The 15,766-nt window shown below is 43.2% G+C and overlaps 1 protein-coding gene across 2 annotated transcripts in view; it reads right to left on the reverse strand.

Annotated features, from left to right (window-relative positions):
• The window catches only part of LOC138525980 (trifunctional purine biosynthetic protein adenosine-3-like), a 615,458-nt gene that overhangs the window by 269,437 nt on the left and 330,255 nt on the right, over positions 1 to 15,766 (reverse strand). The window contains exons 12-15 of one of the 2 annotated variants that reach the window (XM_069636273.1): positions 15,744 to 15,764; positions 13,296 to 13,306; positions 12,933 to 12,963; positions 6,873 to 6,960 (exon numbers count right to left, since the gene is read on the reverse strand). In XM_069636273.1, the coding sequence (XP_069492374.1) occupies positions 6,873 to 6,960; positions 12,933 to 12,963; positions 13,296 to 13,306; positions 15,744 to 15,764 (151 nt within the window). The remainder of the gene's footprint in view (positions 1 to 6,872; positions 6,961 to 12,932; positions 12,964 to 13,295; positions 13,307 to 15,743; positions 15,765 to 15,766) is intronic. The other variant, XM_069636272.1, reaches the window with a different exon arrangement.

Below are 15,766 nucleotides of genomic sequence, written 5' to 3' on the forward strand. Positions count from 1 at the left end.
GGCTTATATAAGCCATACCTCCAACCTTTGGCAGGCTTATATAAGCCATACCTCCAACCTTTGGCAGGCTTATATAGGCCATACCTTGAACCTTTGGCAGGCTTATATAGGCCATACCATGAACCTTTGACAGGCTTATATAGGCCATACCTCGAACCTTTGGCAGGCTTATATAGACCATACCTCGAACCTTTGGCAGGCTTATATAGGCCATACCTCCAACCTTTGGGAGGCTTATATAGGCCATACCTTGAACCTTTGGCAGGCTTATATAGACCATACATCCAACCTTTGACAGGTTTATATAGGCCATACCTCCAACCTTTGACAGGCTTATATAGGCCATACCTTGAAACAGGTGAAGCAAGCACTACACAAGCAATTGAACAGCGTGAGACATTGCTTATAGCTTACTGAGAAACACAAGTGACATTGAGAGGTCAATAAAAGGGGACATTATGAGCAAAGAGGAGTCGGACAAGAGGTTAGATATAATTATGGGAATCATTGTTGGTGGCATGTGAATAAGCAAATCACAGAAAACCAAAATAAATCACTTAGGAAATACATCTTTTTAATAAAAGCATGTCTCCCGCCCAAAATATTGTGTTGAGGTTTTGTGCTGAACATGTGCCTTTTTCAAAACAATGAAAATATAATGAAATCATTCATCAGCATTTAGAGTAGGATTTTGGGCGAAAATGTAGGCCCTGTATTAATCCTTTATTTCAACCAGTTATTAGGAAAGTAGAATTACAATGTTAGACAATACATGTTTTTTGTTGGGATATCAGTGCAAATTAGAGTGTTGTTGGTTCATGAATGCACTGCTGCTCATCTGTAGGTTTTATAGTTACATTACAGTGTTCCTTCATTTCTCCCATTGTCTTCAGTGTTTTCCCATCCAGTTCTCCAGGTGGGGCAACAAAGTACCTGCCTGACACTTGGGGGTAAGGGTGGGGTAGCCATGGGGGCTGGGTGCTAGTTAAGCAATGCAGGGTACGGGGTCAGTGCGTGCAGGATTCCCTGGTTTGCTCCACTACATCCCAGCAACATGGCAGGGGCTTCTCACAAGAAGCCCGCTCATGACACTGGCCCGTTAAGGGGCTGTGGCTATGTGGACATATCTAAGAGCAACCAAATAGTCCGTAGCTTTCCAGTCTCCAGGTCTCTTTCACGCGCAAGCACAACCTACTGAGCTCTTCAGGCCCTATTTACCTTTACGCTTGCGTGAACTATGAAGCTAAGATGGCACCTGGCCAATGTAAAGGCTTAGTATTTTGTCCCGCAAGAGTTAAATGTGGGGCCATGTTAGGGGAGTGGATTCCCTGGTTTGCTCCACTACATCCCAGCAACAGCAACATGGCAGGGGCTTCTCACAAGAAGCCCGCTCATGACACTGGCCCGTTAAGGGGCTGTGGCTATGTGGACATATCTAAGAGCAACCAAATAGTCCGTAGCTTTCCAGTCGCCAGGTCTCTTTCACGCGCAAGCACAACCTACTGAGCTCTTCAGGCCCTATTTACCTTTACGCTTGCGTGAACTATGAAGCTAAGATGGCACCTGGCCAATGTAAAGGCTTAGTATTTTGTCCCGCACGATTTAAAGGTGGGGCCATGTTAGGGGAGTGGAACCTGTGGTCAAAATGAGATAACCCAATAATGTTCCCCCACTCCAGGCAACAGTAACACCTGGAGGCGGGGTCATGGACTGAGTGTTGTCACAAGAGAGTGCATATTTAGAGGCAGTGGATGTGCAGTGTAGGAGAAGGAAGATAAGGCTGAGCGGAAGAGGAGAAATGGGGGCTAGAGAGAGGAGGCCAGAGAGGGGAAAGCGGAACTGGAGAGGATGAAGAAGCATGGAGAGAAAAGGTCAGATAAGGGGCCAGCTATAAGGAGGAGGAGTGGAGAAGAGGGATAGATTTAGGGAGATGGAGGGAAACGAGAAATTAAGTAACATCCAGCCTAAGGAAAAGAGTCCAAAGGAGGTGCGTACGAAGGAGGAATGTGAGAAAGAGGAGGATTAGGATAAAGAAGAGATATCTATGAGGCGAAGAGGAGAAATGGAGGCTAGAGAGAGGAGGCCAGAGAGGGGAAAGCGGAACTGGAGAGGATGAAGAAGCATGGAGAGAAAAGGTCAGATAAGGGGCCAGCTATAAGGAGGAGGAGTGGAGAAGAGGGATAGATTTAGGGAGATGGAGGGAAACGAGAAATTAAGTAACATCCAGCCTAAGGAAAAGAGTCCAAAGGAGGTGCGTACGAAGGAGGAATGTGAGAAAGAGGAGGATTAGGATAAAGAAGAGATATCTATGAGGCGAAGAGGAGAAATGGGGGCTAGAGAGAGGAGGCCAGAGAGGGGAAAGCGGAACTGGAGAGGATGAAGAAGCATGGAGAGAAAAGGTCAGATAAGGGGCCAGCTATAAGGAGGAGGAGTGGAGAAGAGGGATAGATTTAGGGAGATGGAGGGAAACGAGAAATTAAGGAACATCTAGCCTAAGAAAAAGAGTCCAAAGGATGTGCGTACGAAGGAGGAATGTGAGAAAGAGGAGGATTAGGATAAAGAAGAGATATCTATGAGGCGAAGAGGAGAAAGATGAGTATGTGAAAGTGAATTTACTGTTCAGAATGAGAGTGGGACTATTGGAAGAAGGTGAGATAGGACCAGAGAGGAGAGAGGTTTGTAAACATGCTTGTTAATGATAAAACCGTACATAGTTTTATCACTAACAAGCATTTACACTTGCAATATATTGCCTTCTTATGCTCATGCATTGAAACACACAATGAATATTACTAGGAGAAATGTTGTCAGGTCTAGTATGTTAGTTTTTCTGTTTAAATCATTCGGAATCTTCAAGGCCTAAGAATGATTACTGTATTCCCTTGTTACCTTCCCGCCTTGAGGTGCTTTGAAGCACTTCATCTGTGTATAAATTCTATATAAATAAATAAAAAATAAAATATCTTCACTTTGCTTAGCATTTATGTATATTTATCATCTTGTAGAGACAGGTTATACACATTACAAGTAGTATAGTCAAACAATATGAGGTCTCGAACATTACTTATAATATAGTTGCATGCATACCAGCCTTCACCTCTTCTCCTATTAATTCCTAGCATTCTAAAGCAGACTACAGCCAATAAACAATGTGTAACACCATCTAAGATATGGCAGAGTAAAACTTAAAATGATTCTCACATTAGTGCTGTTAGGAGTGGCAGTACACAGATGAGGTTATACCAACCCCAGGAAATCCATTAAATGGAAAGGGCTAAATATTATATCAAAAGCCCATTGCTTCCAATGGCAATATCCTTAATGCAATCTACAGCGATTGATTAAATATACAGAATAAATATAGCAAAGGTCTTAATGTGCTATGCCCAAACTTAAAAACCCAGTGTTCTACCAGCACAAAGCAAAGATGCAAGGCTACCTAACAAAAAGATAAACGTCTCTTAATGGGGTACCCATTGAAAATAAAAGCACTATATCGGTTAAATAATCCTATTTCATTTGCTGCCTAAAAATATCAGAGAAGCAATATAATTAAAATTGAATTGAAGAAATTAGAAAATGATCAGAATGCTAGGAATTGGAGGAACAGCGTGTGGTATCTAGATGATAGGTCCTTTTCCCAAGCCTTTGCAGTCATGCCAGCTCCCAGCTATGTGGTATAGCTCTGCCTCCTATCCCTCCCCTGCCTGGCATCTGCTCACCAGGAACCCTTGAAGTATTTATTCCAGCTCTGTTCTGGAGCTTGCTTTATAGTCTGAAGCCAAGTTTATTTAAACCCCACCTATTTCCTTGTCATCCAATCCGATTTATAGGTGTCAGTGGGCCTCATTACGACCCAGGCGGTAAGGGGTTTACGCCAGCGTAAACATCGCCGACCCTTACCGCCTGAGTACGAGATCCCTTAGCGCCATGGCGGATTTAACACCTGCTTTTAGCAGGTGTTAAAATCCATGGCGCTAAGGGACCTTGATGTTAATTACGCCACCGTAATTTACGGTGGCGTAATTAACGCCTTCCCCACTCCCATTATGCCCTATGGGGCAAAAATGGGAATGGGGAAGGGTAAATGGGGATTGGGGACTTACCGCCCCGCCAAGGTCGGAATGGGGCGGTAAGTCCGCCAACCACCATGGCGGAGTTGGCAACTTAGCGCCATGGTCCATGGTGCCAATAGCGCCATGGACCTCCGCCAAGGTCGTAATGAGGCCCAGTGTCTTAATCTCTAGTTTTTATTTTGACCCTGCCAAGAGCTTCATCTCCCATAGACTTTCCATTGATTTGACAAAATCTCTGTGCAAATGTCATGATGATGTTGGAGGCTAATCTAAATTATCATCCCACCAAAATCATATCCAATTGGCTGTCTGCATCATACGATTAACATTTGGGAATGAGGCTAATTTTTTCTACATACAGTTAAATTTACAAAATCGCTGCAATTCAGAAATATGTTTTTGTATCTGTATAATGGGAAATGCCTACTAACTTTAAATGTGTTCTGTTCATTATGCAAGGATATTTTATTCTGAGAGATAAAATCAATGATTTTGCATTGTATTAAATCTGACATCACAGTATGTGGTTAATTCTTTTCTATTTTCAATTACTTCATATAGACTGTCTATGTATGGCAAATTCATTGGTTAATGTACTGTTGACAAAATTGGTATCATTTTGAAATAAATTAAAACAATCAACCACTATCTATAAAATACCTAGGGCCTCATTATAACCCTGGCGCTCCTGTAATGAAGGGGGCCGGTACGGGACCAGCCCCCTTCATTACGGGAGCGCTGATTACGAGTTTCCCTTTGCGGGACCCAGATCAGATGTCTGGTAAAACCAGACGTATTTTCTGGGTCGCGCGAGGGGAAGAGGGAGGTAATAACGGGCCAGTCGTAATGTGCCCGTTATTACCTCCCTTCCCATTCCCATTGAGCGCTATGGGGGCTCAAATGGGAATGGGGAATTGTTCCTGCAAGGAGGAATTACCGGGTCCTCCTATGTCGGAATGAAAGTCCTCATTGCAGGAACACGGTAATGGAGCCCGGTTTGGAGGCAGTGGAAATTACTTCGAAAATGCTTCGAATTGTATATGTATTTGTGAGGTAAAGGGTAAAAGGGAGTGGCAAGGGGTTTGAGGTGGCAGTGGTAGTGAAGGGAAGGATGCATGGGGGGCCCCAAAAAAAAAGACAAAACTTTAAGTATGTTTTCGAAGTACTTTCAACAAAGTAAATTACATCGAAGTAATTTGGTTTGTTGAAGTGACATGGAACCGCCCGCAGAAAACACAAAGCAGTATACATAGAATGCAGTACAATATGCAACACTGCTCAAAAATGAAAACGAAGTGTCCACTTACCTGCCCTCTACCTCCAGATGCTGCATTGATCAGATGGTAGAGGGACAAGATGGGCTGGGAATGGCTAAGCCACAACAAAGGAAGAAACCTACATTAGATTAAATTCATTTCTGAAACAAGATGATCATTCCAAGAAGGATAGTCTGGTGCCGTCCTATTGTACTCTTTCAAAATACCACTATGATAAATGGGAAGGAGACAAATAGCATTTGTAAGAGTTCGAGCCTGTTTTGGTTAAATCAAAAAATAAATGTGGGAACATAATAATGTTCACAGATCTTCATGTTTGACAAACATGTCTATGATAAAAGGGTTGTATGCTTGAAGCTTTAGGTAAATAATGCACACTTGGCTTGCCGCTCACCTAACATTACATTGTTTGTAACACTGGAGCGTGTATATTGATTTGGACAACATCAGGATTTGGATGAGAGGATGAAATAGCACCATGGCTACATCCAAACTCGTAATGAGGCCCCTTCTTGTGTCTTGTGTGTGAAAACCAGGACCCAGGTTTGTTTTGAAGCTGGTATCCCCATTGTAAGCGCTTCTCACTGATCTCAATGAAACACAATGAATAGATGCTTAATACATGAGTTGTATTCAAAAGAAGTATTTTCTACAAGGTGTTCTCATGGGAACATTGAGTCATCTGTGTTCTTGTGACTTGGATATTTCAGTTGGGTTAATACATTTGTGGCTTTACCGTTTAGATAATACAGTGCAATTTGGCACACTTAGCTGAATTGTCTAAACAGTAAAGTCACTAATTTACTGGCACATCAAGCTGAATTGTTGAAAACAGTGAAGTCACTAATTTACAGACCCACCTGAATATGCGTTTTTGCAACTCACATGTTTCAACAGTGTTTAATGCAATAGTAAATAGATTACATCGGTTCAGGCTTAATAAGTTTGCCTTGGCCTTAAAAAGTTTTCAGCACAGATGTATGCATAATATCCAACTTCCACATGTGCCCAATTTCCCTTAAAAAAAATATGAACACAAATTGCTTCCATGGAAAATAGCAAAGTGAGTAGGCCCCTTCCTACTTCTGCGGCAGCAATGATGAGGGCTGGTGGTGGAGGCAGAATGGATGGGCTCCAAATAAGAACAGGAAATGGTGGACACCAGGGGAAGATGCACAGGTGGCTGCGAGAATGTGGGTAGGCAGATTCTGTATTTTTCTGATTGGCCAGATGCTCCACCTTGGGTGCTAATAGATAACAAGGTAACTGTTAAATGTGCAACAAAACATATCTTCCAAAAATTCCCTTGCAAATCTTTCTCTTTAAGTGAGTTATTTTGTATTTGCATTTTGTTACTGTATAGTTCTTAGACTGTTGTAATCCAAGTGCATGTAGGATTGGAGGTCTTATAACACTGATGAGAAGTGTTAAGGCTCAAGAGATTTAAATGACCATGCATACCTTCCCAAACATATTCCACAGCATAAACTATCTGATGGTGAAAAAAAGCCTTCGTTACCTCTAATTTAATTCCAACACTGTTCACTTTGGATATCAATATTGGGTCACTGTATGCAGTTGTTTTTAAGTCAAAGAATTCGGCCATGCTTCTATTACTCCCAGTGTTACCTGCGAATAGCAAAAATAATATATATTGTTATGTTAATTACACATTTTGAGGTACTTTGCTGAATAAAGTAAAATAAATAGGTGCATATATGATCACATGCATACAATAATGACAAGGGTCTCTTTTCCTGAACACTATTCACAGTCCCAGGGATTTGCAAACCTCCAGGGCTTTCCAAACATAGCACATCTTTATTATTGTGATTATTGGTCATTTATATTGCACTTAATGCCCGGTTTCTCCAGCTTCTAAGCATCGGACTGGGGAGGCAACCCTTGTTGCCCAGCATCATATTGTTCCCTAGGTGAGTGCCTTGCCCCTGAACTATCCTTCTGGCTCTATCTATCACTGAGTGGTATGCTATCATTTCCATTAGGGAGCAAGTCTCCTTTTTACCTGAAAGGGAGTTTTGTCAAACATTAGTCTTTGTCAAGTTTAGTAGGGCTGGTCCTATTCTGATGTGGCATATTCAGTCTTTTCAAAAATCTGTTGCAGCTCTCCAGAATCAGTGTCCGTCTCTAAACCCTCCTATGAATGGAAAGCTTCCATCCCATTGTTTAAAGCCAGTCCAGTTTCGGATGAAGAGACTGCTAGGAACTGCACTTTTTTATGCATGTGACTTATTTTGTGTGGAATGGCTGGCAGAGACAGTTGACCACACTCTTGTTGTGTAGTGTTTCTGTCAGTCGATTGTACTTACTGATGAATGTGTAGTTAACAGCATATACTCACTTAGGAGTTGATGGGATATGCTAAAAAACAAGGGCACTCTCCCTTATTTATAATTGGCAGGGAATGTAGAGATGGGGGCTTTATTGGCCATTAAATATTTGTCTGACTACTTGATGCTATCATAATTGATATAAACATAAATAACCCCTGACGGATCCTAATGCTGATATAGCCATGAATTACATCATGAGTTAAATAACATGCCTGCATAAATGATCTTATTAATGAGCAATAATTTTAAGGGTGATAACAATTGCAATAAGGAAACTGTCTATCACAATTATTTACCACTATGAATTACCCAAGACCTGCAGAATCCACTAAAAGGAAAAGGAGATCAGATCACTGTCTGTTGATCAATGTCCATCAAACTGCCATAGCATAAAGGAATTGGCCATCATTGAAGTGCTACGAAGAACTATCCCGCATTATTCTGTATCAGTGAAGAAAGAAACGTCTGCACATGTGTCAGGGAAGAATAGCCTGCATACATATACAATAATCTTAGGATGTTTGTGCTTTGGGAACTGAGGATGTGCACTGTCATCCTTACCATGAGTACAGGAACAATTCTGAGAGGGGAAATTAAACATTATCTCCAGACAGCTGAGGGAGTGAATGATCGCACAGGCATTTCATCCTCTCATCCAAATCCTGAGGTTGTCCGAATCAATATACATGCTCCAGTGTTACAAACAATGTAATGTTAGGTGAGCGGCAAGCCAAGTGTGCATTATTTACCTAAATCTTCAAGCATACAACCCTTTTATCGCAGACATTTTTGTCAAACATGGAGATCTGTGAACATTTTTATGTTCCCGAATTTATTTTTTGATTTAAACAAAGCAGGTTCGAACTCTTACAAATACTATTTGTCTACTTCCCATTTATCATAGTGGTATTTTGAAAGAGTACCATAGGACGGCACCAGACTATCCTTCTTGGAATGATCATCTTGTTTCAGAAATTAATTTAATCTAATGTATGTGTCTTCCTTTGTTGTGGCCTAGCCATTCCCAGCCCATCTTTTCCCTCTATCATCTGATTAATGCAGCATCTGGAGGTAGAGGACAGGTAAATCGACATTTTATTTTCATTTGTGAGCAGGGTTGCATGTTGTACTACATTCTATGTATACTGCTTTGTGTTTTCTGCGGTTCCATGTTGTTTCAACAAACCAAATTACTTCAATGTAATTTACTTTGTTGAAAGTACTTCGAAAAAATACTTTGATTGTTTTCTTTTTTTGGGCCCTCCCATGCACCCTTCCCCTTCACTACCACCACCACGCAAACCCCTCGCCACCCTCCTTGTACCCTTTACCTCACAAATACATATACAATTCGAAGTAATTCTCACAAAGTAAATTATAACGAAGTAATTTACTTTGTGGAAACAACAGAATCCAATTTTCTTCTATATGTGCCTTTCTATGCGTATGCAGGCCCTTTTGCTTTCTGGAGACTACCGTACTTTATCTTTCAGAGTATACCTTCTGTATTGTACTAAATTATACTGCCTTGTATTTCCTCTCATATATGTTTCTCTATACCTCCCCCATTTCCATGCTTGCCATACCCTATCTTGCTCACCTCTCACCTCCCTCTGCTCCCTGACATCCTCTACCTACTCTGGGGCAGAAACTATGGAGACCAGTGGAGTAACTTTGCTGAAAATGTTGGGGGGGACATGAAAACTGAAGGAAAGGGGTGGGGTGAAGGGAGGGCGGATGGTGTCTTTGAGGAATCATTTCGGCCACATTTTTAAAAAGAAATTGGTTGAATGGTAGATTTGACCGAATTGAGTTACCACCATTAGTTTGAAGCCAAAGATACTGAACATGAAGAGCAGTTGTTGCAGGGGTGGCCCCCTCAGCACATGTTGGGTATTTTTATCTTCAGCGGTTGCGGGGGTGTCCCACGCTTCCTCAGCATTGGTGACAGGGAACCCAACAAAAAAAAGAAGAAAATGGACGCTGCAACATCACATCTGACCTGCGTTAAAGGGATGGATCTGACGCTGCAGGTTACAGGAGAGGCAGCGGATGGAGAATAGGTAAGTGGGGGGGTTTATGGGTGTACTGGCGGTTTGAGGGGACATGGGTTTGTTTTTTTGGACCGAAGTAAAAATGTATTTGCAGCGAAAATGACCACGGTTAATTCCGCCGTGATTTTGTACGTCGGTCAAATAACCTAAATCCCTGAGGGTCAATACTAACCTACTAAACCCTAAGAGTCCATTGCTGACGCTCTGTTATAACTTTCATAAGACTGGTGGAGTATCTTTAAAATTCAATTGGGCCCCCACACATCTTAAGCCAGCCTGCCATGCACCCAGTGACACAACATAACATTCACAAACTTAATTCCACAAGAACATACAAACAATGCATTATTTATCATTCATTCAGACACAAAAGTCAACGCACATGCTTGCACACACTCTCACTCACACACAGATGCACCCAGCACCTCCACTGACATACACTGTATGCACACAACATTTATATGTACATTTACAATAACACATGGAAACAGTGGCGCAACGTCAATTGAGCACACCAGACTTTATCACCCTGTGATACCTGAAATATTGGGCTATGTTGACTTGACCTAGCTGAACTATAAAGCCATGGCCGGAAGGACCAGATTCACTGGAATGCCTGCAATTTGCCTGATTTTTCCTTTCATTCAAAGGCAGAAACCATTGGTTAATGAAGTGCAGTGGATGACCAAGTATACTTGGTATAGATTTTTAAATGCCTTATATCTCCAAAATTGGGTTCTGTACAGCACCTTATAAGTCTACATGCTGATAGAATTGCCTTCTAGAATATTCTGGATGATTAGAATTAAGGTAGGTTTTCCTGTGTTCAAATGGCTCCAAGCAATGGAGTGCCGAGTGGGAGAGTCACAAGGGGGTGGTCAAGCTGCGCCCCCCCTAGCCCTTTTAAGAGCCAGACCAGGACATTTCTCATTGGGACACCTCTCCCATTCGGCACCTCAAAGAGGGTGCCCAAAAGTGTTTCATACTCTCCCAGGGGCCATCCACCCAAGAACAAGTCAATGGGCTGTGTTCGGGCTGGTAGAGAGTTTCCCAGACCCCCCCCCCTGTTTTGCATACCAAGTAACTTTGGGTCTCACCCTAAGTTACCAGGGGACTCCAAACGTAGACCCCTTGCTCACTGCTCTTAGAGAGACACAGCTTCACCTCACTGATGATGCCCAACAAGGTTGAAACACGTGTATGGGGCTGCTGTGGTACTCTTGTTCAGAGGAGAATTGCCTAGCATTTCGGTGCTGGACTGCCCCTGGGCAGGACAAAGACTGATATGTGGGGACATTTCTTCTTTGTGAAGAGAACAGTGAGCCAAAGACTTGGTTGAGACTCTCCCAGGGGCCATCCACCCAAGAACAAGTCAATGGGCTGTATTCGTGCTGGTAGAGAGTTTCCCAGACCCCCCCCCTGTTTTGCATACCAAGTAACTTTGGGTCTCACCCTAAATTACCAGGGGACTCCAGACGTGGACCCCTTGCTCACTGCCCTTAGAAAGACACAGCTTCACCTCACTGATGATGCCCAACAAGGTTGAAACACGTGTTTGGGGTTGCTGTGGTACTCATGTTCAGAGGAGTATTGCCTAGTATTTCGGTGGTGTACTGCCCCTGGGCATGACAAAGATTGATATGTGGGGAAATTTCTTCTCTGTGAAAAGAACAGTGAGCTAAAGACTTGGTTGAGACTCTCCCAGGGGCCATCCACCCAAGAACAAGTCAATGGGCTGTGTTTGTGCTGGTAGAGAGTTTCCCAGACCCCCCTGCCCCGTTTTGCAATGTGTGCTAAGCAATTCCTGCTCAGCACGCTCATTGTCCTGGCAGCAGGACACCTTACCCGTTCCGAATGGTAGAGGTGTCCCGCTGCCAAGACAATGTCCCAAGGAGCTCCGGGCAGCAGAGGGTCCTCACGTTGCTCTGTATCAACAGAGAATTACAATGGGAGCGATTAGGCACTGATGGGAGGGACGGGGGTACTATTAGCAGGGACTTTTGTCCCTTTAGAAATGTGAATGGGAGGGAGTGCTCAGAAGTGAGAAGGGTGCATAATGTTGCATGCTCTATGAAATAATGACTATGGCTTTCAAGCCCAAGGGGGATTTATTAGGCCCACATTAATCTACATTATGCTATTATGATTTAAGCCATACTGCCATTGCTCAGCATATTTCTATGACAAAGTATATAGTGTATGGTTAGTTTACTATGAAAGGCTAGTTTATTATGTAATGTGGTTTGCTTCCAATGCATTGCTATAAATAATTATGTTATATGTATTATATAAATAATAAGCACATGAAATGTAAAGCAAAACCTTAATAAATGTCCATATCAACTAAGCCTGGAAAGATGTGCACGGTCGCTTAAACTGTCCACATCCCAGTTTCACCATTTAACCAAGTGTGTGCTCCTGAACAAATTATTTAATCACATTGTGCCTTATCTGCAGGTCTTTAAGTGATTCTGATTCACTTCAAAGCTTATGTTAATGTAACATGCTATTATAATGGAAACGCCTAATGACTATAGAGTTGCTCAACATATAACAATAGTGCAATTTAGGTATTTTGCACCACAAAGTTATTTGTCACTTGGCTTATTTATGGCAACTTATTCTAAAGTCACTTCCATGGTTCCTCCAAGTATCAAAGACTGATGATGCGCCTGGCAATGTCCTTTTCTGTGAAGTCACTTCTGTTGGTGCAATCCATATGCTAATTAGGAAGTTTGCATGTATTTTGCCTCAGAGGGCTTGGACAGAGCTCCCCAACAAACATACATAGACACAATAAAAAAAAAAATTAAACTACCTCTGCTCTGCTTTCAAATGCCGCCCAGGCCACGTCTCACGTTACACCGACCTAACGTCTTCGCACTCACGCGCCTCCAGACAGAAACCAGGAAGCTGAATGAGCGTCCCAGTTCCTGTCTGTGTGTCACACGAACACGAAGCCAGAAAGCAATGCTCTGTGCCGCTGACCCCCGGAAGTGCTGCTGCTAGCGTGACAACCCAGACGCCAGGCCTTGCAACACCCAGTTCAGCACCCTGGCTGCTGACATTGAGTCAGGCCAGCCAGGGTGAGGGACTGAGCCACGCAGGGCATCCCAGCCCTGAATGTGTTGCAGCGCGACTGCCAGGCATCTTTGCATTATGTAATGAGACAGCGCAAGCCTTGCTGAGCACCCTAGACGGGCTTGCGCTGTCCAATTACATTATTGATGATTGCAGCCCCCCTTCCCTCCCTCCAAAAGATGGGGGGGACAGAAAGGCATGCCAAAGAAGTTGGGGGGGGGGCAAAAACGTCTGTCCCGCCCCCCTATAATTATGCCCATGGTAGAGACGAACCTTCTGTAATCTCACATACACTGGGGCTCATACATCTGGGAGCCTTCGCCTACTTCCTGATTTTGTAGTTGCACATGCGTAATTCGCCCCCTCCACCCCCCAAGCATTTCACTCTGTTGTGACTCAGTTAACATTGTTCTTCTGTGGCTTTACTGCTTTGTGGCTGCCCATTTGGGGGACTGGTGCTTGCACTGTTTCTCTTTCAATTAGCAGGTAATAGTGTGCAGTGCGAACACTATGGGTGGCTGTTAGCACCCGCTACGTTCTGTACTCCTTTGGTATCCTGCACTTTCTCACCATACAATTCGAAGGCTCCCATTCTGGTTATTTCTGAGATGATTCAATCCCCCCACTCTGGCGCCTTAGCCGGGGGAGCAGGTCTTCCTCCTTTTTCAATGCCACCTTTCATACTCCCCCCTCCCAACTAGATTATGCTTGCTTAATGGCCCTTTTCCAAAGCATGTCCTAGCTCATTCCCACCTCTGTGCTTTAGTCTGGGGTGCATGTCCCTTTCACCCTCGAAGGATTTAGCATGTATATTTTTTCACAGGAGGAGAAGAAATTGATCAGAATCTGCCCTTTAACACACACATGTTATATATGACACATATTTCATTCATTGGCACAGCATATTTATTTGCATGCAAGATTAATTATATTAATTATTGCATTGTTCTTTTATAAAGCGCTTAATACCGGGGACCAGTTTCTAAGTGGAGCCCAGGTTTCAAACATGTGTTGTCTTGCTTTCAACACAAACGCGTTGCCCCCGAGGTATCCCCCCGAAATGTAAGAATCAAGTGTCTCCCTATCTGAACATATCATTGTGCAGTTTGCAAGATTAATTTAATAATCCTTTATAATGCACTTAACACTGGCGAACAGTATCTAAGCGCGGACTGGGATTCGAACCTGTGGTGTTCTGCTTTATCTTGTTTACAAGACAAATGCGTTGCACCTGAGCTATCCCCAGCCAAGCAGCTTGAAAGGGCTCGTTGATTGGGAGGATTTATTATAAATGCCTTTTCCAAAGGGTTACAAATTCGCTGGCTCGTTAATGATTATCTGGCTTGGTAATTACCATAAGGGCTGCAACATGGGCAGGAAGTTTGGAATTGGCCTACAGCTGGAGGCTGGCTCTACTAGGGTGCGATTCTAGTTTTCAGAACTTGGGAGAATTAAGCACACTTAGGTACCCAGTTAAATCATTTTCATAAAGTAGCCTGCAATTCACTTAACTCTTACAAATGGGGCGATCAGCTGTTTTTAATAGTGTGTTTGTTGATATGTCTATGAATATCTCCTTACATTTCTCCACACACTCTGTGCCAGCTATTAGCGTAGCAGTGGATTTATTGAGCTTAAAGGCTTATGCAGAGCAGTCTGTCCTGGCTACCTGAATTGATTTTTCTTTTTGTCTTCTCTCTGCACAGTCCAGTATCCCCATCTGTAGTTGTGCATCTTAGGTAAACTTGTGTGGCGAACCAGAAGAAGGAGTCGGACGTGAGTTGGACATTTCCATATTCTTTACTTGACCAAAATAATATGTCTATCTTTCCCTATGACTGCGAGTTTATTCCCTACCTTACCAAACAAACTAATCGTGCTCGTCAATCATCAGAAGTCCAAAAACCAAACGTCCTCCGTCCATGAATCTAATCCTATCTGGCCCTATCACTTAGAACTAATAACTAAATGAGGTTGCTTCCCTTTAGCCGGCTCTTTGTTTCAGGGTTTCCAAGGTACAACAGTTCCCAAAAATAGTATAAAGTCTGCATTACTTATTTATCTGGGTGCAGTACCCCTCACTGATGAGTTGTTTTAGTTCTTGATATATGTTTAAACTTTTGGTCTGCAGGAGTTCTTGAGACCCTCTAGTCTCTCTCATGCACTCCTTATGACAGTAAGCTTTTCCTTTCTTTCTTAGAAACTTGAATCCTTTTAGTTCTGTGGTTCTCTCTTCCTCTCTGTTGGAGTATCTTACTCTGTTTTCCTGTGTTTGATAACCCACCTACTGGGGCCTCCCCTCTGGCTATTGTTTCAAGTGTCTATGAGTTTTATCACTTCTGCTTAGGCTTAACTCAACATCTTTATCAAAGTATTTAATCAGAGTATGACACTCTTGGAGTCTTGCAATAGAGGACTTCCCGTTCTCTTAGGCTTTCAGTCTCAATCTTGATATTCCTTTGGTAAACGTCATACAGTCCCCATGGCATCCCCCTTATTAGAATCACAAGAGTACCTTCAGTTAGCGTGGGTTGATTCACCATGCTCTGTGATGGGACGTATCCACTTTGGCTGCTTTTCGTCTCCGATTCTTGCTTCTCTCCCAGGCTCGTCATGCTCATTCCTTTAAGTCGAGGTGGTCGGCACAACTTTGCAGATGGGAGGATTTGTTCCTCCAGCTTGTATGGGTCTCGGTGTAGTTAGCCGTGCCCCCGACCTACCAAAGTGCTTTCTTGGTCACGCCACCACTCGGGTCTTTTCTCTTGGACCCCCGTCTGTAAAGCGGTAGCTCCGCTGTGTGCTACAGAGAGCCTCCGGACTCCTGCTCCGGCTTTCTCCTTCTCTGAGATGACAGCTGGCTCTGTGACTCAATCCTGTTCCACCTCTGCAATGCGTGTGTACGTCAGAGGTCTTACCATGCGTCT

This window comes from Ambystoma mexicanum, chromosome 7p, assembly GCF_040938575.1.
Source record: "Ambystoma mexicanum isolate Mex_15411 chromosome 7p, UKY_AmexF1_1, whole genome shotgun sequence".
Classification (NCBI taxonomy): domain Eukaryota; kingdom Metazoa; phylum Chordata; class Amphibia; order Caudata; family Ambystomatidae; genus Ambystoma; species Ambystoma mexicanum.